Source organism: Podarcis vaucheri (assembly GCF_965113315.1).
Source record: "Podarcis vaucheri genome assembly, chromosome: 1".
Lineage (NCBI taxonomy): Eukaryota > Metazoa > Chordata > Lepidosauria > Squamata > Lacertidae > Podarcis > Podarcis vaucheri.
Window position 1 is genome coordinate 32,508,220 of NC_138759.1, and position 23,937 is coordinate 32,532,156.

The 23,937-nt window shown below is 45.5% G+C and overlaps 1 protein-coding gene across 1 annotated transcript; it reads left to right on the forward strand.

The window, feature by feature from the left end:
- The first annotated feature begins 5,309 nt into the window (after positions 1-5,309).
- PGF (placental growth factor) lies at positions 5,310-23,526 on the forward strand. The gene is made up of 7 exons (XM_082234293.1): positions 5,310-5,737; positions 8,786-8,828; positions 11,271-11,467; positions 12,518-12,594; positions 15,271-15,300; positions 15,463-15,531; positions 21,379-23,526. Exons 1-6 carry the CDS (start codon positions 5,591-5,593, stop codon positions 15,521-15,523), a joined length of 555 nt encoding a protein of 184 aa, XP_082090419.1. The 5' UTR covers positions 5,310-5,590; the 3' UTR covers positions 15,524-15,531; positions 21,379-23,526.
- Positions 23,527-23,937: the final 411 nt, after the last annotated feature.

Sequence of the window (23,937 nt, forward strand, 5' to 3'; positions counted from 1 at the left end):
AACTGCAATTGAAGGATATATATCAGGCAATAATAATAATATTAATAATAATTAATACAGGTCTTGCAAAAGACTTAAATATTAACTATTATTATATATTTTTAAAAAATAAATAACTAATGTAAATAATACCACCCCAGAAAAGCACAATGCTTCATTTCCCCCATTGTGAAACATGGTAACGTGTGGTCTTTCACACTTCCTGGGATTCCCCCCCCCCCCAATGTGTCCACGCACAGACACCGAAATACCTATACACATGTTCAGAATGCAAAAAGGTAATGGAGGGCAAGGGAGGAGTGATGAAGAGATGGGGGGAAAGAACACAGGCCAGATATATTTCATCAAGCTCCACTCACTGATGGGAACTGCAAGCAACAGAATAATATTTATTTATTACTTACTGAAGTTATACCTCGCCCTTCCTTCCTGAAGAGCACAGGGTGGCAAACAGCAACACGAAGCGAAAACTGTTAAACCAATCTAAAAACAATTGCAATTAGGAACATGTAAAAGCAGTTACAGTTAAAAGCATTCTGAAAGGAGTTACAGTTGCATATAACAGTGACTATGGGAGCATGGATCCGTGATAGCAGCTGAGCTGCTGCCCAGATTCATTACTGTCAAACAAGATCAAAACTGAGTTATTAAAAAACATGAGTGTTTTTTTTTTTTAAGGACCATGGAATTTTGGCACACCTGGCCTAAGCGCTTATGCTACAGGAAACAGCAGACTGCAAACTTGCAAATATTCTACTTGGCGCATTTTCATGCCAAATAAATCTTTTCTGCTTTGTATTCCCAGAGGAGCAGTTCTGTCTCAGTCTTTTACCAACTCTTGGAACTACAAGGAGCTTTATGCTTACCAAACAGCTATATAACATGGTGCAGTTCCACTCAGAAGGCTCTCAGCCTTTCAATATTGTTCTTACATTGGAGTACTGGGTGCAGTTTCAGAGGATCAAATCTGCACTATATATGGTCTTGCAAGGTGTTTCGGCTCTTGCTAATCTCCCGCTTGTCCACATGACATGGGTGGCAATAATAATTACTGACATCTTATCATATGTGCAACTTGCAGAGTTTTCCTGCCTTTTGCAGTGAACTGGGGAAGGGGGTTGAGGGGACATGCCATATGTACCTGATTTCAAGGTGCAAATGGGCAACAGTTTTAAAAATAAGAATAACTATAATAACTATAATGATTATGAATTTTCTCCAGAAAGGGTAAATCTGGATTTAATGGGTGCAGGGGGAAAGGCAGGCTGGCATTTTTATGCCAACAATGTCATGTGGGATTGCAAAATACTGACATGAATGAGAAGCACCGATCCCTCAATAAACACCCACCTGGATACACCCACTGTGTCAGGAGGACCCAAAAGGGACCTGAAATAAACACCACTGCCTTCCTGTCTCCCAAGAGTATGCATTGCTTTCTGCTGCACCTTCTATTGAGTCTCTGCTTATTTTGTTTCTCCCTCCAAATTTCCTCCTGCTTCTGAAGAATGTTAATGGAATGGGAGGTATGCAGAGGAGATTAAAGTGCTCAGTTTCACCACCAAAGGTCGGTGTGATGCCCAGCAAAAAAGGAAGAGAACTGCATCCTTGCATATATGCATAAATCAACAGACTTACTGATAACATTCCGAAGTCTAGTGGGCTTGCTTTCTGTGACATGTACGCAAGAACCACTCAGCAGCTGAAATATTGTTCGTATTTTTGCGTTTTTACTCTTGATTCATATTTCTCTCCCTCCGTGCCTTTGAGGGGGCTTGCCAGGGATGATAGCTGCTTCACTGACCTTGGATGAGAGCAGAATGGAAACAACCAACCAACCAACCAACCAATCAAATATGACACTTAGCCCCCTTATAAATCAGGACATCGTTTTCTTATCTTTCTGACTATTTCAAACCCTTTTCTAAAGTTCTCATTAAGCCATGTCCTAACCTTACTCACCTGCCTTCTTTGGATCCCAAATCCTTGCCTTTACTGTCACATCTAAAAGCGCTGTAAAGTGGGATATACAGTGGTACCTCGGGTTACATACGCTTCAGGTTACATACGCTTCAGGTTACAGACTCTGCTAACCCAGAAATATTACCTCGGGTTAAGAACTTTGCTTCAGGATGAGAACAGAAATCGTGCGATGGCAGCACAGCGGCACTGGGAGACTCCATTAGCTAAAGTACCTCAGATTAAGAACAGTTTCAGGTTAAGAACGGACCTCCAGAACGAATTAAGTTCTTAACCCAAGGTACCACTGTAGTGAGATCTTTGTTGGTCTGCATCTGAATTGGAATTGTTTTTAAGATGTTTTAATCACTTGTTGTTTGCCACCCTGGAAGTCTTTGGGAGGAAAGGCAGGGTTTAAGTTTAATAAATAAATGCTGTGCATGACATACCATCTCAGATATGTAAGCTTTGCTTGTGCCATATAAATGCCAGAAGCCACACCTTTGGCCTCTGCAACAACCCACAGTTCAATTCAGATTTGATTCAAAGGCTCCTTTATGACATATGGGATGGTCCTCTCTCACACAGTATAACCAAAACAATGTGTATTGTTCTAACCTTAAAGACAATGCTAATAGATATAATAGACCTATTTGCATACATCACTGGTACATAGGTAAGGATGGAAATTAAAACTAGCCATCCAAGGAAAGCATGTATTTTGCAATAAGCCTATCTGCATTTGAAATACATTTAAACAAAAATATATTACAATTTCTTACTTAGCATATATGAAAACATCTAATGTATACAAGATCAGTAACATACAGTTCAGCGCTTACCAAATAGAAGTCTGTGTGTTCTGCTCACGACGTGACATTTAGTCATTTTATTTATTTAGAGGCCCCTCATAATCTGAAAGATCACCTCACCCGTTATATGCCCAATCCATCAGTGCACTCTTCAGTTGAGAGCCTCCTGAAAATTCTAGTTTATCAGGAGGTCCATTCTGTTACAATATAGGAACCAGGCCTTCAGTGCTGTGGCCCTTACCCTGTGAAATTTCCTCCCATTAAATATTAGGCAGGCACCATTTTGTTGCCCTTTTGAGGCCTACAGACCACTTCCAACCACCCTTTTAAGTTAAAATCTTTCCCACTCTGCATCTGAACTAGAATTGTTTTAAAGATGTTTTTAACACTTGTTGTTGGCCAGCCGGCACTCCTTAAGGAGTAAGGGCAGGATATAAACTGAACAAATAAATAATCTGATAACCTAAGCTGTAGTTTATTTAGCTGGTTGTGCATAAACCTGGCACTGCTCTCAGCAGTCTGTAATTACTTCAGCATGTACATGAGGCTTTGCTTGCTTGATGAAGCCATCATGTCAACATTTCCCTGCATTTGGAAAGCTAATACATTACAGGGAAGAATGCCCTATGTGCACCTAAATGCGGTGCAGACCACCAAGGAATTTATCACATCAGAAACAGCATGTTTGAACTAGCTGAATCTCCTTTACAAGCCAAGGTTTCTTCTAGCTGCTCTTGAGGAGGGAACAAGACTGTTAGCATCCAACTTGCTCACCCTCAGGCGGAAACTTAAATGTTTTAAACACACAACTCACATACACACATGAAATTTGTGGAATTTAATGCTACGACCACAGGATTGTGAAATTCCAAGCCACAACTGAATTATATACTGTGATAAGTAGCAAACAATGTTTTTTGAAGGAAAAGAAAAATACTTTTGAGCCAAGACAACACCTACATCTGTGTTTGCACAGCAGACAGCAACAATAAAACCCTAATCCTGATTTGGCCCTTGTACAACTTCTGTAATAGAGATTATAACTAGCCGTGATGAATATGTTCAAAACGAATTCCATTTCAAGGCATACATCCAAGGGCAGCAAACTTGAGGTTCATGCTGACTTCTGAGAGTTTGATTTCTTAATCTTAATGGTGTGTAGCAAAAGAAAGAGAGAGAGGCGCCACAGAGAGAAAAGTAACAGAGATTAGATGGACATTGTAGAGAGTTGTAAAAATTATAGACTGAACTCAGTTATATGGTTCCATTCAGTCAATCATCAGGCACTGAGACAGGTTCCTTTCTACAATCTGTTTTCTGATATGGTATATCTAAAACTCTGGAGGGCGTGAGGCTTTCTGAATGACAGTGCTTCTACTGCGTACAGTAGCAGACTACATCCTAAGGCAGGGGTTGGGAACCTCAACTCCAGGGTCCAAAGTGGCCATCTCTCCATATCTGGTCCTCAGGAATATCCCTAGGACATACCCCTTCCCAGCACAGTCCCCTGAGTGTTTCTGCTGGCTTCAATGTGTCCTTGGACTCTTGCTTGATTGAATGGAGGGTAGGGAGACATGTGTAAAAGAAAAGCACTTCCTCATGTGGTGCATACACTCCCATTGGAGGAAATGAGGGCCGCCAACTTCATGGAGGACGAGGCTACCTGCCACAATGGCTATGTTCTACCGGCACTGGCAGAGGCCTTGTGCGTCTGAATACCAATTGCTGAGAATCACAGGTGGGGCAGAATGCTGCTGCGCACAAGTCCAGCTTGCAGGCTGGAGGCAGATTTATGGTAGTGCAACCAGTTCCGCCACACCAGAAGCATCATCGTTCTATTGTCTGGAGAGGTCACTTCCTGGTTTACATTGAGAAGCTGTTTCCAGTGGAGCCCAGCAACAGAAGAGCAGCACTGGGAGTTGAAATTTTGCACCCCTTAGCAATTTTGGGCCTGGGGCAACCACCCCTGTGGTCCCCTGATGCTACCCAACTGTTGGACCTAGGGAGCCTAGGGAGAGCTGCAGGGTGTCGCAGTGGCGTAGCGTGGGGGGTGCAGGGGGGGCCGGCCACACCGGGCGCAACATCTGGGGGTTAGGGTTAGGGGCACAAATTACTTGCCTTGCCCCGGGTGCTGACAACCCACGCTACGCCACTGCCCCCTGCACCCCCCACGCTACGCCACTGTTCCCCGCCTGTCACTTTTACACGACATCGGGGCTGTAAGGCGAAAAGGTCATGCAAGAGCAGCAGACGTGCCCAGCTGCGCCCAGAGACCCGCCCGTCGCTCGGGCGGCGGGTGGGCACCGCTTGTCGCCGCCAGGGGCCCGCGCTCGCTCCTCGAGGTGCCCCCTCGACGACCCTGCCCGAGGGGGCGGGCGCCCGAGGGGCCTTCCCGTCGGAGGTCACGCAGGGCCTTCCCGCTCCGCGCTGGCCCACCAGGCAGCCCTGCCCGCAAAGCCTGCGCCCGGAAGCGCCCTCCCGGGCTCCGCGGGGATGCAGGGAGCGGGGGCGGGCGCCCGAGGGGGCGGGGAGGAGCCGGCCAGCCGCCCGCTTCACGTGGCCCCCGGGGCAGCAGGAGGTGCTGCCGAGAGAGCCTCGCTCCGCAGAGCAGCCCGCGGCGGAGGGGAGTCGCCCGGGAGCCGGTCCCTCTGCTGTTCGCTCCCTCCCCAGCTCCACTTGGCACCCGGGGAAAAGAGCGCCTGCTTCCCCCGCAGAAGCGCTTCCCCCGCTGGCGCCCGCCCGGCTCCTCTGGGAGGGAACCACACGCGCCCAGCCAGCCAGGGCTCCTGCAGGCGCGACGCCGCCGGCTATGCTGACCAATGTGCAGTAGGAATCGAGGCATCGCTTCCCGCTCCGAATCGGAACTTGGGACCGGCGCGCGAGAGAAGCGGAGGGAGCCGGCGCCCGCGATGCAGCTCTTCGGGGGCTTCCTGGTGGCTCTCGCCCTGCGGGTGGTGGGCGCGCAGGTGAGCTCCGCAGAAGCCCCTCTGTCCTGTCCCCTGGCAGGTGAGGCTGGGGTGGGGCCGCCCCTTCCCTCCTCATCCCCAGAGGAGCTGGCAGAGAGGTGTCAGAGTGGGTTTGGGGCGGCAGCCGATTACTGTTCGCGCCGTCCCGTGACTTAAAATGCGAGGAACCGGGCTGCAACCCTGGAATTAGCACACCCTCTGTTCCGGAAGCCTTGTCCCGATCCCAGGTAAGTGGAAAGCGACTGTGGTTGTTCAGTGGCTGAACTCGGCGTGCCCCACGAGGTGCAGAGATTGAGCGCCGGGGGGGGGGGGAAGACAAAGACGTGAACCCAGGCACAAGTTTACACTCTTGAAATTTACACTTCACGGTGTTTAGGGCTTTATTTTAAAACTGGAAGTACTCTACGAAGGAAAGATCTCTTATGATCTGGAAGTTTTTTAAATCTCCAAATCTCAGGTGTGTTATAATTATTTAGTAGTGTGGGGAAAGAAGGCACTCTGTACATGCTCATAGGCACCGCTACCGTCTCCTGGGGTCCCAGGAAGCACCTTGGCACTGAGGTGGGGGGAGTTTACAAGGCTCAGAGGAATCCTTGATCTGGTGGGGCAGAAAGCATAGCCCAGATTTAGGAATGATTGATTGACCTGGTAAATTGCCTAAGTGTGTGGTTTCAGTTAGGGGGAAATACTACCGGTATGTGTTGTTTTTTTAGTTTTGGTTAAAAAAAGCCATTTTAATTATCCTGTTCTTTGCAACCAAGATACTCTTTCTCATCCTTTCCTACCCTTTCTTTTGTGTGAAACTGAAGGTGCTTTCAGTTAGCCTGTTTATTGAGCATTTGTCATGATTTTTTTGCAGGGAGACTAGATTACGTTGGCTATTTAATGAACATTACTTCTGATTTGTTTGTGGGGAGGTTAGATTATTGCACACTTTCTAGTTCATTTCCCCAGTCATTTGGGGAAGTGGATTTCTTGTGCATGGCTCCCAATCAACTATTAATTGCGCTACCCAAATTTGCTGGCATGTGTTTGAATCCCACCTGAAAACAGCAACAATCCCCCAGAGTCCTGTCAGTGAGTGGGTGAGTCTAGAACCAGATTAGCACAGAGCATTAAAGTGTGCATGTCTTGTGAAGCATTGTCAAGGCCATTTCTGAGGATCTGCATGTCCTTGCAAGGATACTGCACCCACCACGGTATATTGCTTATCTCTCCTGTGTCAAGTTGCTACACCCAGATAGACATTTCAGAAGACTGGCACCAAGCCGTGCAGATACGCTCATGGAAGTCAAGGGCACCCAGGCTGAAAGCACCTTAAGGGCTTTCTGAAGTTCTTAACTGGAATGGAATGCAGGTTGAGTAGGCTTCCTACCTGCCTCCTGGACCACTGGATTGCCCCAATGCCAAGCAGTCCCTATATTCTGGCACAAACAAGCAGAAAAGCCCCTTGATCAAGATGGATTGCCGTCAAGAGCAGAAGACCTGCCCACTTCCCCCAGCATGCTGACCTTGAGCATGCCCAGGTGGGCAGTAGACTCTGAGAGGAACAAACGTCAATAATTTCTGACCCAATACTCTTCTTTAGTGCAAACCGTTGGATTAGATGAGCCTTGAGGTCCCTTCCAAGTCTACAATTCCATTTATCTGGCCACCTCAAATATTCACTTGCCTCATCATTTTGAGTAAAAATGTTAAATTTTCTGGAGAGGGAAGTTGTGCACTGCTAGACTGATATCTACTGGCCTGAAATAGAATTGCGGTTTCTGGGTGATATCCAGTGGTAGCCAAACTTAGAGTAGACCCACTGAACAAGGAGAGCACTTCTGTAGGTCAGTAACCCAAGGGGCTTGCAAGAGACATGACATCATCAGTAGATTAATAATAGCAGATTGGAAAGGGGCTTCATTTTGAAATGAGAGGAGCTGACTAATGCTTGGCTTGAAGTCACATTCTCTCACTTGCAGCTTCTCTCTCTAATCTCATATACGTGCAAGTTGATTGGTGTAGCAAAAGCACTTTGCGCATGCTTAGAGGCATACTGTTATTGGGCAAAGTTAGTTGAACAAGTTATTCATGAAATAATTCAAGACCCATCCATTTCACTGGCCAACCTAGCAGAAATAGTTCTTTACTAAAATTTCTACACCACCTCTGTAAAGAAATTCTCAGGATAAAAAGAAAATATAAAGAATGATTAAAATACAGGCAAATCAAATCAGCTTTAAAAAAAATACAAGGATGAAAAAACAGCAATATATTTATTCCCTTCTTGCAATATATTTATTCCCTTCTTGATTATTTTACATCTTCCATGTCTGGGTCTGATTTTACAATACATTGGTGAGGGAGGCAAAGTAAAGACTGTGCAGCTGATTTTAACACTGAAGCGATAATATATTTGTATTGTGAACCGTCTTCATAGCCATGATAGGAAGAAAGATGTTATTTAAATCCAGTAATTTGCTGAATAAATGTTTTGGGCTCTGGTATAGCCTGGATTCAAGCATATAGAACTGATCCCAGCTGATAAGCGACTGGGAGCTTCTGAGTTGAACCGGTCACAGCGGCAGGGCTGCTTCTTCCCATCACTCTGTTGTCCCTGCTGTGTCAAACTCTGGATTGTAAATTCCTCAGGGCAGGGACCTGACTTCCTGTTACTTTGTAATACCCAGTGCTGTAGAAATCATAATGAATATAACAGGTGACACATACATTAACCAAGGCTGCCATGCACTGCTCGCTTATCAATATGTACAGGATTGCACAGTTACCAAAGAAGGAAGGAAGGAATTTTCTGTACTCTTGAGCCCTGGACTGAAGCATGTGGACATTTGCCTTTTGACCAAAAACCTCCCTTGCAACATCTTAATCAATTGATCTTATTTTAGAAAATAAAATGCAACCTTTAAACAGGTTTCAGCACATGAGAATCATCCCACTTCTGTGCTTTACAGAAATGATCCATGCTGAATTGCTAGTGATTTCATTGCAGGGTGTTGGGAATGCTTGGGAAAAATTACTTTCCCCTCCCCTTTCTCTCCCTAGAGGCAAGATGTGCTTCTTCAGAACAGCACCACTGAAGCGGCAGGTGAGTGTGAAGCTTGTCCCTCTTTTATGATGTCAAAAGGGCCTCCAAGAAGACACATGTGAATGGAAGAAACTTGAAGGCTCTATTATGTCATTGTCTTTGTTTTGGCACACCAGGCAGTTGTTCATTAGTTCAGAGATGAAACGAATTTTCTGCATGCTGTCAGTGAGACTTCTAATAGCTAAATTAGCCATGATATTAAATGTGCCTTTGTATTTAATGTGCAGTTGTTTTTTAAAAATGCAAATAGAAGCTGCTGGGGAATGGGGGAGAGCTGATAATTATTGGGATCGCAGCAGGTGGGCTGGGTGGGAGATTAACCCTTTCCTCTGCTTAGGAAACTCCACCCTCTGAAGCTGGTATTTGCACTGGAAGGAAATCCTCTGTTGGGCTCAGTGCAGGATTTCCGCCCAATGCAACAACAACTTTCAGAGGAGAAAGAGAGATTTTCCTCAGGACTGCAGTAGGAAATGAAAGGGTTAAGTCTCCTCCATCATAATAATTATTAGCATTTTTTACACCTATGCATTAAAAGCAAAGACACATTTAATAGCACATCTAATTTGGCCTTTGCCTATAATGAAGCCTAAGTATATGAAAATTGAATAAACCTAAACATTAGGAAGAACTTCCTGACAGTAAGAGATGTTTGACAGTGGAATTTGCTGCCAAGGAGTGTGGTGGAGTCTCCTACTTTGGAGGTCTTTAAGCAGAGGCTTGACAACCATATGTCAGGAGTGCTCTGATGGTGTTTCCTGCTTGGCAGGGGGTTGGACTCGATGGCCCTTTGTGGTCTCTTCCAACTCTATGATTCTATGAATAATCACATATTCTTTCCCTGATTCCCCCTGTCTTCTCTTCCTCTATCTTGTGTCAAATTTTAGATTGTGAGCCCCTTGGGGCAGGGACCTTGACCTTTTGTGCTCCTCGTGCATACTGATGAGGCTATATAAGTAAATACAGTAGTATTAGTAGCATCAGCAGCGGTGGTGGTGGTGGTGGTAATCTAACACTCTCCCCACCTCTCTGAGCACAGAGAAATTCCAGAGGTGCAGTGCTTGCCTAGGTTTGGTTTTCATTGGAAGGTAGTCACTGGAGGCTTATGGTGCTTTGCAACATAGGAGTTTATTTTCAGATATAGTTTGAGCCTAGATGAAGGCACACAGCACAAAAACATCCACTCTTACTGCTCCGTCCCCAGTTAGATCTGCACAGCTTGTAGAGCCGAGATTTCAGCTGTCACCCTCTTTGTCTGTGTCTCAATCAAATATTGCAGTCAGACAGAGGCAACTAGCTCCCCCTGCTCTTTGTCTGGACAGGGATGGTGGCGGCGGCAAGTACTATTCAACCACCTCCTAGCCTTCCTGAGCCATTTACTTACAGTTTTCCTAACAGAAGATGTGCCTTGCAACTTTGCCACACACAGTTAAAGAACATGTGGAGACTTTTGGGATTGCATTTACCCTCTCCCAATCTTACAACAGTTTCACACAGTTTTCAACATCTGTGATACATTGTGAAGGAGATGGGTAAGATTGCGGTTCTGGATTTATGTCCTTTCCCCATGTGACCATATTATAGTTGAAATTAAAGGCCTGTGATGTTCTGACTTCCTTCTGATCTAAAGCCAAGCATTTCCAGTCTCGCTTTTTGAAAGAAAGGATGGGAGGCTGGAAGCTTCCGCCAAGCGCATGAAATGGTGTTATAATCAGCACTTACTTAAGTCGGAGACTCTGCTGGATAAATCAGACTTCCCTGTGACTTCCAGACACACCATTTTCCTGGCAAGGAGATGTCAAAGTTCTGGCTGAGAAACTGAGATGTTTTCTGCAAAACCGCTGAATCTAGAAGTTTCTGCCAGTGGGATTAATAACACTCTTAGGAAAGATGCTTTTCGAAAGGCTTGCACCGGCCTTTAAGTTACAGATGGTTTGGTCAACATGGGATGTCCTTGCCCTGCAGTCTGCCTTACTCTGGAAATGGTGGTAAAGGAGCAGTTAGGAGACCCCGTTCCCCTCACACAGCTACAATTCCCAGAGTAGCTTAACCAGCAAACCCTCTTCCCAGGGGACTCTGGGAATTGTCGGCCTTTGAGGGGAATGGGGCTCTCCTCCTAACAACCTTCTTAACAAGCCACAGTTCCCAGGATTCTTTGGGGGAAGCTGCAGCTATTTAAAGCAGCACAATACTGTTTTTAATGGTTAGTGCAGATGTTGTGGACTATGTTGCCAATCAGCCCCAGATAGCACAGCCAATGGCGACTGGGGTTGATGGGAGTTGTAGTCCAAAACAACTGGGGAGAACCAGGTTGGCAAAGGCAGATGAATCTGATACAAGGCACCTTCCTACATCCTTGCTGCCCATCAGTTACCTGAAGCAGCCGTGTCTCCCGTTGTCCATGCTCTGAACCTGTTGCCCCCAAATCTTTTGTATCTTCTTCAGTTGTCTCCTTTCATGACGTTTGGAACCGCAGCTCCTGCCAGCCCTTGGAGAAGCTCGTTGATGTGGTATCCGAGTACCCCAGTGAAGTAGAGCATGTGTTCAGCCCTTCCTGCGTCTTCTTGCAGCGCTGCAGCGGCTGCTGCGGAGACGAGAGGCTCCAGTGCGTCCCGACGGAGGTAGCCAACGTCACCATGCAGGTGAAGAGGTTGGGCTTTGGGGTGCTTGGTTCCCAGCTCTGTCTCTCCATGCAATTCTTAGGAATATAGAAAGCGGCCTTATACCAAGTCAGGCCATTGGCCCATCTACCTCGTTATTGTCTACACCAGGGGTTGTCAACCTGGTCCCTACCGCCCACTAGTGGACGTTTCAGGACTCTGAGTGGGCGGTAGGGGGTTCGACGGCACAAGCAGAATCCTCCTTCCATCGAGCACTGGTGGGCGGTCATGCAAGAAAGATGCGTTAGTGGGTGGTAGGTATAAAAAGGTTGACTACCCTGGTCTATACCAATGTTTCCCAAACTTGGGTCTCCACCTGTTTTTGGACTGCAACTCCCATCATCCCTAGCTAGCAGGACCTGTGGTCAACGATGGTAGGAATTGTAGCCCCCAAACAGCTAGATACCCAAGTTTGAGAAACACTGGTCTACTTTGATTGGCAGCAGCTCCCCAGGATTTCAGACAAGGCGCTGTCCCATTTCTACCTGGACATGCTGGGGATTGAACCTGGGACCTTCTGCATTAAAAGCTGGTGCTTTTACCCCTGAGCTACAGCCCTTCCCCATAGTGGTCAGCACTTCTTTGCTTCACATCTTCTGTGAACAGCTGGGAAACTGAAGCTCAATGGATTCCTGTGATTCCTAGCAACTGGTATTCGGAGACACGATGCCTCTGACAGTGAAGGTAGAACAGAGCCATCATAGTTGGTAGTCATCAATAGCCCCTCTCCTCCATGGATTTGTCCAATCCTCTTTTAAAACCATCCAAGATGGCGGCCCATCACTGCTTCCTGTGGCAGCGAGTTCCGTAGTTTAACTATATGCTGTGTGAAGAAGTACTTTCTTTGGTCTGCCCTGAATCTTCCAACATTTCTCTTTGTTGGGTGTCCACACCTTCCAGTGGACATCCTTTCTCTATGCACTTTCTCCATGCTAGGCATAATTATATACATTTCTGTCATGCCACCTCTTACTTGCCCATTCTCTTAAGTCCCAAATGCTCTTGAGAGTTACATAGATTTCACCCTTACAGCTCCTGAAGGTGAATTCAGAAGAACAAGCGCCCTATGTGGAGCTGTCCTTTTTGGAGCATAGGAAATGTGTATGCAGGTATGTGTCTTCATGATGGCAATTTCCTGTTTTAAAAAATTACATTTATATACCACCTTTTCTTTTAAGGAGCTCAAAGTGGTGTGCATGGTTCTCCTCCTCCCCATTTCACCTTCACAACAGCCCTGGGAGGCAGGATAGGCTAAGAGATGGTGACTGGCCCAAGGTCCCCCCATGAGCTTCTTGGCTGAGCGGGGATTTGAACCCTGATCTCCCAGGTCCTGGTCCAATACTCTAACCTTTACGCCACACTGGCTGTCCTGGGTATCCAGTGCCTCACAGGAGTCAAGTAATCCCTGGAAGGAGAGGGAACGATGTGGGGTAGGGAGACCCCTTATTGAACTCCACAAGCCCCTCTATTTGACTCCCTCTAATTTTAGCCTTCAAAAAACAGCAGCCAAGGGAGCCAGCAGAAATATTTTTTAAAAGGTGAGGGGGCTTGGACTGGTGGTGCCTCAGGCAGCCTGTTAACGTAACCTGAGCCTAACTGGGGCAGGTGTTCTCATTTCTTGTCATGGTGAGCCACAATGGGATGTATTTGGGCCGGTGGGGGGAGTGCAAGGGAACTGTATTATTTGCAGTTAAGTCCACTACACCTCCTCCCAGCCTCGAAATGAAGAAGCAGGACAGTCGCTTTCAGCATGTTCCTTGACACCTCAGGCTTGGAACAGTTCCTTCTGCACATTTAGATCAAGTTCCAGCTTTCCCCCGGGGGTTAGATTGTTGACACCCAGCCCTCCTCAGCAGGAAGCAGTTGCTCTTCCACCATTTGCTCTGCTCCAGGAACTCCACGCACAATTCTCACTCTGATTGACTAGAATTTTTTTGGATTTGTTGGCTACATGAAGGCAAGGCTGCTGGAGTAACTGAATCTCCTCAAGTCTGCTGTGCCTTAAACTGACCAGACTAAAAGCATGGCTGTCCTAGCCAGCACACAATTGGGCTGGGGGGTGGGGATCTTCACAATCCATATGTTGTCAGTGTTAAAAAGCATAGTAGTGAAATGTTGTTCCCAACAATTCAGTTTGTGTCAGAAAAAGCTGGATCCTGTGGTCAGTGCCATTGTGTATCATTGCTCATACTTTTTTTCACAAATGTTTGCATTTTGCACAATTTAATTAGCTTGCCGATCGAAAGGTCGGCGGTTCGAATCCCCGCGGCGGGGTGCGCTCCCGCTGCTCGGTCCCAGCGCCTGCCAACCTAGCAGTTCGAAAGCACCCCCGGGTGCAAGTAGATAAATAGGTACCGCTTACCAGCGGGAAGGTAAACGGCGTTCCGTGTGCTGCGCTGGCTCGCCAGATGCAGCTTTGTCACGCTGGCCACGTGACCCGGAAGTGTCTCCGGACAGCGCTGGCCCCCGGCCTCTTGAGTGAGATGGGCGCACAAACCCCAGAGTCTGTCAAGACTGGCCCGTTCGGGCAGGGGTACCTTTACCTTTACCTTTAATTATGGTTTTCCTTGTCACTGGGAGGAGCAGGAACAGTCGAGGTCACCCCAAATCATGAAGATTTCAGCATACATTGGTCATATTCTTTCAACCGTATCTTCACAGTCATAAGGACTAGAAACTTTAAAAAAAAATACAGAAAGGAAGCTAAAATTCTTATGAAGCCAAGTTCAACATTCAGTGTCATATTCTACATGCTTTCTAGACACCAGTGGAATTGCAGCAGATACACAGCCCTGGGGGTGCCCTACACGCCTGATACTTAATGAGCCAGCAACCCAACCAAGTGACAAAATGGGACAGAAGTAGCAGCTGTTCCAACTCAGCTGTCCATCCGTGGCCTTTGGGGCCTGTATAGGAACCTCATTTTACCAAAAGGAACAAAGAAACAGCCGCTGCTGCTTGCAGCACGAACACACACAGCATCATACAACCCTTCACTTCCAGCTAGCGTCCTTGCTCTCACAAGCAGAGACAAAACAAAAACTACCTTTCCAAGATAATTATTCCTTAGCTTAATCAGTGTACTGCCTCTGAATACACTGGCCCCTGAAATGCCCAAAATAGGTGGTCTCAGACTGGCAACGTGGGGGGGGGGGGCTGATGTGCAGTGATGCTGAGAGCATTCCTAACTCCTCTTAGCCTCAGCTAATCCTGTTGGTGAACAACATGTGCTGTAAGGGAGGGTGCATTTTTGCCTGCAGTGCTTGCTTCCTGAAGGGCTCTCTGTAGAGAGACTCAAAGCCACTTGATTCTCTCCTTTATTTCTACCTACCATTCTCCCACTCAACATCCAATAACATATCTGAAATTCTGTCCCAACAGACCTTTTCAGTGGGTGCAATTGAATAATGTTGCTTATGAGACTGTTAACGGGATCTCACCTGCGTTTGGTGGTCTAAGAAGGGAGACTGGGCCTTGTGTGAGCAAAAGCATGGGGCCTGGTTCAGTGATAGACAGTGGTGTGTGTGTGTGTGTGTGTGTGTGTGTGTGTGTGTGTGATGGGGTGGGGTTGGGATCCTTGGCCACTATGAACCATGCCAGGTAGCAGAAAATGAGTCTAGAAGCTCTGAATGACTCTGTTCCTTATAAAGAGGAAATCATCACATTTAGGGGGCAAGACCATCTGTGGGTTTTTTTTGCTATTCCCATCACATTGGATCTCTTAATATCCATGAACGTTGCAGCCCCATACTCTGAACGTGACAGTCTAACTCTCTTCTCCCTAGGCCTCGGCGAGATGCTGTGAAGTCAGGGAGGTAAGTAGAATTGGCAAGGTTTCTGGACATTGGTGACTCTCCATGGTAGAGAGGGGTTGGGGCGACCCAGTCAGATGGGCAGGGTATAAATGAAAAAGTTATTATTATTGGTGTCTCATTTCCCACTTTCTCTTCTGTTTCCTTCCTTCTTCCCTTCTGAAGGAGGAGGAGACCCAAGGGACGCAGCAAGAGGAAGAGGGCAAAGCAGAGACCCAAAGATTGATCCTCTAGGTGAGTGTCAATACCAGGGAATGGGGGGAAGAATAATTCTTCAAGTTATGGTTTAGCTATAGATGTTTTCTCCCAGAAGTGCCTGCTTTTGGCTCCAGTTTACTGGAATGGATAATGCAAAGTTAGATTATTAGTAAACCAATTAAAACATTAAAATAATAAATAGACACCATCAATAAACTAAAAACATATCAGTATTCTAAATATCTGTACAGATGTATATATAGAGAGAGAGAGAAAGAGAGAGAGAGTTTTCACTGCATGTTTGCCAGTGTAATAATCTTTTCCCTGGCTGTGGGTTGTTTTTGGTGAAGGCACTCTCAGGTTCTAGGGCCACAGAATCATGACCTCCATTGTTCCTACTATCATAAATGTTTCTGAGGTGCGTTTGTTTCATTTTATATACCACCTTTTCCTTCAAAGAGCTGCACATGGTTCTCCAGCTCCCCATTTCATCTTCACAACAGCCCTGGGAGGCAGGTTAGGCTGAGAGACAGTGACTGGCCCAAGGTCCCCCAGTGAGCTTCAGTGCTTAGTGGGAATTCGGTCTTCCAGGTCATGGTCCCAGCATTCTCAACCCTTAACACTACACTGGCTCTCTTTTTCTTTATGGGCAAACTGATTGATGGAGCTGTTTCACCCATTGTTGGAAGCAGACTTTGGATGTGTGAGCATACTGTTGGAACTAAACAGTAATCTGGGTGATTTCATATGACAAGTTATTAGAACTTGAAGCTGCACATGCACACAGGTTTTGCACAGTGTCCACACAATGTTGTCCTCTTCAAAATGTTGTCCCGTATTATTTTCCCATTTCATATGGATTTACAGTTTCTGCAGAAAATCTGATAAATTAAAAAAAAAAAATCTTGCAGAATGCATAAATCCAGATTAAAAGGGGGGGATGGGACAGCATTTTTAAGGGTGGACACTGCAAAAAATTTATGTGCATGAGCACCCAAATTTGCAGCAATGAGGAGGGTTGAGGATGCATTTCTATGGGCTCTGCAGTGATAGGCCCCTCAAGATTCCCCTGACCCAAAGATTTTCCTCCTTGCCAACCTCACCAATTGGTCAGGCCAGAAGAAAATTTTTAATTCGCAACTAAAACTTTCACTGACAGATTACATTCAATCATCCATCAAAGGTTGCACCCCTAATTAAAATGCATTTTACTTGCTGTGTTTCTTTTTAAAGCTCACCATAAAAACCTTCCCATTTAAGGACTTGAGATCAAAAATAGCAAATACCGAGGCCTTGAATAGCTGGTTTGCCTTTTGTTATCCAGAAAGTAAACTTTAACCTTTCAGGAGGAAAAAGTGAAACTATTGTTTATTTGAGCAGATTGGAGCCCTTATCTCCAGGGAAAGGGAGGATTTGAGGAGATAAGTGGGGCAAGTTTTCCATTGTGCCTTGTAGATGAGAGCACATACAGTGTTTCTGTGGATTGTAGCTGAGGGTGCAACTTTGCCTTTTCCAGCTAAGAAACTCCTATTTCTAAAAATCTGTATCCTTTTAGACTCCTCCCATCTTTCTTGCCTAGAAAGATAAAGAAATGCTTTACAGAAAACTAATGCCTAATAAAAACAACACTTAACAGTTAAATCCCTTAGGGTTCCTCTAACTAAGCCATTCTCAAGAGTCCACCCATTGAAATCAGTGGACTAAAACTAGTCACATCCATTGGTTTCAGTAGGTTTACTCTTAATTTGACTGAGCTGGATACAACCCTTAGTCTGGATGGAGAAACTAAGGTATATTTGGTGGCAATATTTTTGTTTGCTTAAGTGCAGGTTTAAGGCATAAGGGCCAGGAACCAAAGATCAACTTTAGATGTGCTCTGGACAGTGGGGTGGGGAAGAGGGAGAACTGAAACCAGACAGAGAAATAAATAACCCTGTGCTGTGGAAAGGGAAGTGAGATAATTCATTATATTACTGGGGAAGGATTTGCAGTGATAATATTTACGCATATTTACTCATAAGTAAGGATCACTGAATTCAGAAGTAAGCTCTGGTGACTAGTACAATGTCCAAGTATTTTCTGCTCAGAAGTAAGAATCACTGAGGCCAAGGGTAAGCCATAGTGAGTTCAAGTGAAGCCTCTGGAAGCTCCCCCTGCTATAACAGGCATGTCAAAGAAACCCCCAGGAGCTGAATATGAAAGAGGGGTGTGCATGTGTATGCAAATGGACCGGGGGGGGGGGAGGTGCCGAACCAAGTCTCTGGGGTGAAAGAAAGCCTAGTTTCTCCCCTGGCTCTAGCACTTGAGCAAGTACAATGAGATTTTTTAAATTAAAAAAATAGCAGATGTCTATGCCTCACCCTCCTTCCCAACTGGATTGTGGTAAGAATTCACTTCTGCACCACCTTATTTGTTACCCAGGTGAATGTCACATCTACACTATGCCTTTAAAGCACATATAAAGGACATGGCTCTGCCATATATATATATATATATAAACTGTAGTTTTTAAGGGTTCTAGGAATTGTAGACGCGGGTGGGCTAAAGCCTCAGCGCCTAGGGCTTGCCGATCGAAAGGTCGGCGGTTCGAATCCCCGCGGCGGGGTGCGCTCCCGCTGCTCGGTCCCAGCGCCTGCCAACCTAGCAGTTCGAAAGCACCCCCGGGTGCAAGTAGATAAATAGGGACCGCTTACCAGCGGGAAGGTAAACGGCGTTCCGTGTGCGGCTCTGGCTCGCCAGAGCAGCGTTGTCACGCTGGCCACGTGACCCGGAAGTGTCTCCGGACAGCGCTGGCCCCCGGCCAATAGATGTGAGATGGGCGCACAAACCCCAGAGTCTGTCAAGACTGGCCCGTTCGGGCAGGGGTACCTTTACCTTTACCTTTAGGAATTGTAGCTCTGTGGGGATTTGGATTGGGGGAACAGCCAAGACTGTTAAAGCAGTATAAGCGTACTTTAACTGTTTAGTGTGGATGCAACCTGGACTTCTGCCATGTGAGTTTACTTAGCTTTGTTTTTTATCTGCTGCTATTTTCTGTGTTGTCCTAAACTGTTTTTATTGCAATTTGTACATCGCCTTGAGGCGTGTGAGGAAGGAGATTAATTCATTAATAATTGCTATTAATTAAAATTCCGTTTTATCTGCATCGTTCTAAACTGTTTTTAAAATAAAGCATGGGAGTCTGTGTTAGAAGTTTAAAAATCTCATTGCACGTGACCCTTATGCCTTAATCCTGCACATTTTTTTTCAAAAATAAAATCTCTTTTCTCTGACATGCATGCTCTCACACAGAGAGATTTTCCAAAGATCTCCATTTCCAGAGAAGGTTGTCTTGTGGGGCTGTTAATCAAGAAACACAAGCTGAAAGCGCCCGAGCAGCCAAGACCAGGACAACTAAAACAGTTGGCATTCTCTTTGTGGCATCTAGTCAGATTTTTAAGAAGTTCCTCAGGAGACATGCTTAATCCCACGTAATGTGTGGCCTGTTCTGGGAACTTGGAAGCTGGATTCTAGTGAGAAATGTGATTATTACATGAAAGAACTTGGGTGTGGGCTTAGCCACCCGGGAGGCTGTTGGTGTTGCCAAGCCCAATGTGATCATCGTCTTCAGTGGGGATATTATAACCATCAAAACAGAGAGCGGTTTAAAGAACACACAGTTTTCCTTCTAAGAGTTTGATAAGACCACAGCAGATGGCAGAGTGTATTGTGACATTAGACAATGACTCATATAAAGGTAAAGGTAAAGGTACCCCTGCCCATACGGGCCAGTCTTGACAGACTCTAGGGTTGTGCGCCCATCTCACTCAAGAGGCCGGGGGCCAGCGCTGTCCGGAGACACTTCCGGGTCACGTGGCCAGCGTGACATCGCTGCTCTGGCGAGCCAGAGCCGCACACGGAAACGCCGTTTACCTTCCCGCCAGTAAGCGGTCCCTATTTATCTACTTGCACCCGAGGGTGCTTTCGAACTGCTAGGTTGGCAGGCGCTGGGACCGAACAACGGGAGCGCACCCCGCCGCGGGGATTCGAACCGCCGACCTTTCGATCGGCAAGCCCTAGGCGCTGAGGCTTTTACCCACAGCGCCACCCGACATGAGACAATGACTCATATAGGCCCCATCAAAGTGGCTTTCAACCTATGTGCAGATCCCTTTGGGAAGCAGACATCACAGGCCAGAATGCACCCTCAGGCCATACCTGTACATTTAAAGCACTTTAAACAGCCCTGGTTTTCCCCAAAGAATCATAGGAGTTGTAGTTAAGGGTGCTAAGAGCTGTTAGGAGGCCCCTTTTCCCCTCACAGACCTACAATTTCAGAGTTGCCTGGGAAGAGAGATTGATTGTTAATCCTTGGAACTCCTGGAAGGAAAAGCAAGATATAGATATACAACAAGGAACAAATATGTCAGAGTCACAAGTCTCAGCAAAACACATTTTGCCAACCTCGATAAAATATTATTATGTCAAAGTACAGTAAATAGGAATATTATCTTGCAGCACTTACAAGGTGTTTGATTATTTCATGGTTGTATTTGCAGATTCATTTTTCATTTCTTAATTTTGTTTTATAGTTGCTGTTTATTACTAAATAACAGCCCAGTGTTGACAACAGGGGCTGCATGGGGGACATGGCAATTCAGAGGAGTTACTTGCAAGCCAAACACACCAAGTCCAGTCAGTTGTGTTTTACTTTGTAAAGGCAGCACACTTGGGGAGTGAATGAAATAATGTGGCTGCAAGGAAGGTACTTAAGCAAACATATCCCAGTGTTCTGCACCATTCATGAGCTCTTGTGCTCATGTTATCCCTGGTTTCCCACAGGCATCTGGTTGCCCGCTGTGAGAACAATATGCTGGTCTAGTTGGGTCATTGGCCTAATCCAGCAGGTCATTCTTATGTATTCAGCTTCTCCTGCTTTATCTGCTGCTCTAGGAGGGTCCCTTCTGAGTCCCAGATGGGAGCGGTCAACAGTTCTTCCTCTGATTGCTTAGCAATAGTGATAAATTGATCAAGCACCTTTAGCAATGGTAGCACCTGCCAAGGGCCAAAGCATTAGAGCTGCCTCCAAGTTTTGTGCTCTAACTTTCTTCAGAAATGTCTGATTGACTTATTTTTTAGAAGCTAAGAGTCTGGGAGCACTGCTTGCATGGGACCTGATACATCTGTGCCCCCTTATTGGCAGCCCTGTACAGTGCAGTTAATATGACCCTGAAGCAGAGGATGAAGCAGCGGATTGGAGCCCCACAAAGTGATTGCTTTTCTCAAAACACTGAGCTGTTGACAAACTAACTCCAAAGCAGCTTTGCAGCCGATCTGAAGTCTTGTGGTTATTCAGCAGAGTGGTCACCTTGAGAGAGAAGCTGTTTAAAACAAAACAACTCAAAACTGAGCAATTCCTCTATTTGGTGGTCCATGGTTAGCCTTAAGCCTTTTTCACAGCACTGTAAACTAAGCAGCTATTGTTAGACATGATAAGTTTTACTATGCAATGCTTTTTAGGTGTGGCAGCAGTAGTGGATTTGTAATGTTTCTGAATTGTCAGAGAGACAGTTGAACTAAGGCCACAGTTTGATGCATACTTACTTGAATAACATGCTTCTTTCTTCGAATAAACATAGATGGGCTGGACTGCAATGCATTCAGTGAAAAGTGTGTCACATCCTAGAAAAAAACCCAAGCTGAGTATCCAAAAGTCCTTTGTCATACAAGAATAAATGTTCTTTTTATGGGATATTTGGATTTTAAGGTTGTTAAATACATTTGACAGCATGGCCTTGTTAGATTCCTAATTTGCTGAAAATTACTGTATCCACTTTCCATGCCTGCTAATACAAGACCCAGCCACCTTCTTGGTGTTCATCCTGTCCCTTACTCTCTTTCCAGGTGGGACTTCTGATGAAGGTGGCTGCTTTGTTAGCAGATGGCAGCGCCACAGTGCCTGTATTTATTACTCTGTCCTCTTCAACACTCCCCTACACACAAGCCCATCACATTTTTGACTGATGAATTCTGGAGGGGCCTGCAGCAGTTCAACCACTTTCAAACCATCCTAAGCAAACCAGGAAGAACCAAGGAAACATCACAGCGGGAGCAGATCAAGCCAACGTGAACAGGAGATGCTAACTGCAAACAAGGAAGTTGACTGGGGGCCAGGTGAAGAGAAGAAGCCACATGTTTGTCTAGGTTCTTTCCCTGCCTTCGTATATAGCTAATATTTCACACTGACATCCAAAGAATTGGAATCAGAATGGAAGCACAAGAAAAGAGCAGTTGGCCTAACTGGCAGGTACAGTATTATGCAGCATGAACTTAGAATAAACTGGCCACAAACAGAAGCAGGTGCTTCCTGCTGAATTGTCTGGATGCTACAGTCTGGCTGGGCAGTGAGGTGGCAAAATGAAACAAGTGGTTTGAGCAGTGTCATCAGCCCTTGGCTAAGTCTTTTTGCTTTCCACCAATTCCGTTGCATTGAAAACACTCTCTTTATCTTGCCAAGGACTCGTGTATCAGAAGAAACTATGCTTTGTCAGCCCGATACATCTAAAATACCTTCTTCCTTGATGAACTAAAGCTGGAAGAGTACTTTGTCAGGTAGCATCTTTGAAGCTGTGGAAAGAGCAATTGTGTTCAGAGGCACAGATCCTATTCTGAAGAAACCTCCAGCACGTTACTCAAAAAGGCAAGGAGCCAAGGGAATCATGAGATTGGAGAGACAGCCTATGCAGAGCTCAAGTTGCTGTGGGTTTAGTGCGCAAATATCATATTTTACTGCATAAGTAATTGGTTTATCAAAAAACTAGTGCTGGAAAATACACAATAGAGAGAGTATCCCCCAGATCTAAAGGTTCATGTATCTGTAAAGCGCACATAGTCACTTTTCCCAACAAAATTGTAGCAGAATCCTGTGCTTGGCAAATCTGTCTTGTGCTGCTGTGTATCATTTGCATCCATATTGTAACATAATTAACTACGCAGCATTTTGTTGATATAGCTGGTTTTGTGGTGGTTGGAAAAGACAGCCACAAGGTATGGGAGTGGAGGGTGCCACTCCATCTCTATCCTGCTACCCACCCTCTCTCCGCTAAATTGTGTCGCATCTAACAGCTGGCTATGTCACCTCAATGCCAATGGCACCTTTGGGAATGGGGGCTGTTGCCGGTTTATTAGCACTATCGTATCTCATTGCACAAAGTCAGTTTGCAGTCAGTCCTATTGGAAAGGGTTGCAAAATGTAAGTAACTGTAGCTTGGCTGCATAACAATAGCCAAACTCTGAATGAATAATTGTGACGCAATAGGCATTCTAAATTAGCTCTCACTGAAGAAATATCGGTGTTGTCGTGTCGTTTTAGGGTGCATAACGTTGCCCATCTATAAATCAGTTACATGCTACAGTGCAGCTGAGTATGTTACAGATCAGTATTAGATTGTAAAAGTGATGGCTAAGCAACGAGGTGGTGCATGACAAATTAGTTTGAAGAACCACATAAGAGAGTGCCTTATTTATCCTTTTGCAGAAGGAGTAGAATATGAACTGACCACTTGTAGTTTCAAATATGGATAACGATGCATTTCGGCATGCAGCACATCTGTTCTCCAGAATGCCATGGGATGTGACATATAGATGTTCAAAGTGATCTAGACAAAACTGTGTGAAATACCAGTAGCTGTTAATCAGGACAGGACATGCACCCTCATGCAGTGGTTGTGCAAGAATCTACAACTGCTAGAGGTTCATAGGGAAAACAAGAAATGAAATATTCCCCAACGTTCTCAGCATTTGGAAAATCTCACAATATCCAATACTGGCTTCTGCTGGATACAGGACTAGAAGGACCATTTATATGACACAATGGATTTGCTGTTTCTTGTATATGACAACCTGATTGCAATATGGTCTTGATCTTTATCCCATGGTAGAGTCTATTTTTTATGGGGTGTGGTGGGACTTAAGATTCCTGCTTTCTGTTCAGTGCAATGAAGCAACATTCCAAATGAATTCTAAATATAATACTGTTATGGTTAAAACACAGCTCCAGATTCTGAAAATATTTTTGTCAGCCCATTCCATTATCTCTTCTGGGGGGGAACACTCTCCCAAGAAACACTGTCTGCCTTCTGAGGATGTGTGAGGCATTAACGTCCATTGCGATTCATCATTATTGCTGAATCCCTTACTATTGGGTGGGAAAGCGTGAGCCAACATGCTGGGCTGTCAAATGAGAGTTTGGAAGAATGAAGTGCTTTGCTCTGTCACATTTATTTTGGGGCAAGTAATTGTTTCTCATCTGCAAAATGGATATAATTGACTACTAGGCTTTCTATACAACAGAAAAGACGTGAAAATTACAACAGAACTGTTGGAATGTTGGCCTATTGTGGCAAGAGGAACCAGATAATTAAATTGATGTGGTAGCTGAAAGACTGTTTAAACACAGTTCTT

What these genes read in the sequence shown, in the direction of transcription:
- PGF (XM_082234293.1), top strand. Translation starts at nt 5,591, where the DNA reads ATGTGCAGTAGGAATCGAGGCATCGCTTCCCGCTCCGAATCGGAACTT. An exon ending in TGCGGGTGGTGGGCGCGCAG is followed by an intron (nt 5,738 to 8,785) that starts GTGAGCTCCGCA and finishes TTCTCTCCCTAG; the next exon opens with AGGCAAGATGTGCTTCTTCA. An exon ending in GATGCTGTGAAGTCAGGGAG is followed by an intron (nt 15,301 to 15,462) that starts GTAAGTAGAATT and finishes TCCCTTCTGAAG; the next exon opens with GAGGAGGAGACCCAAGGGAC.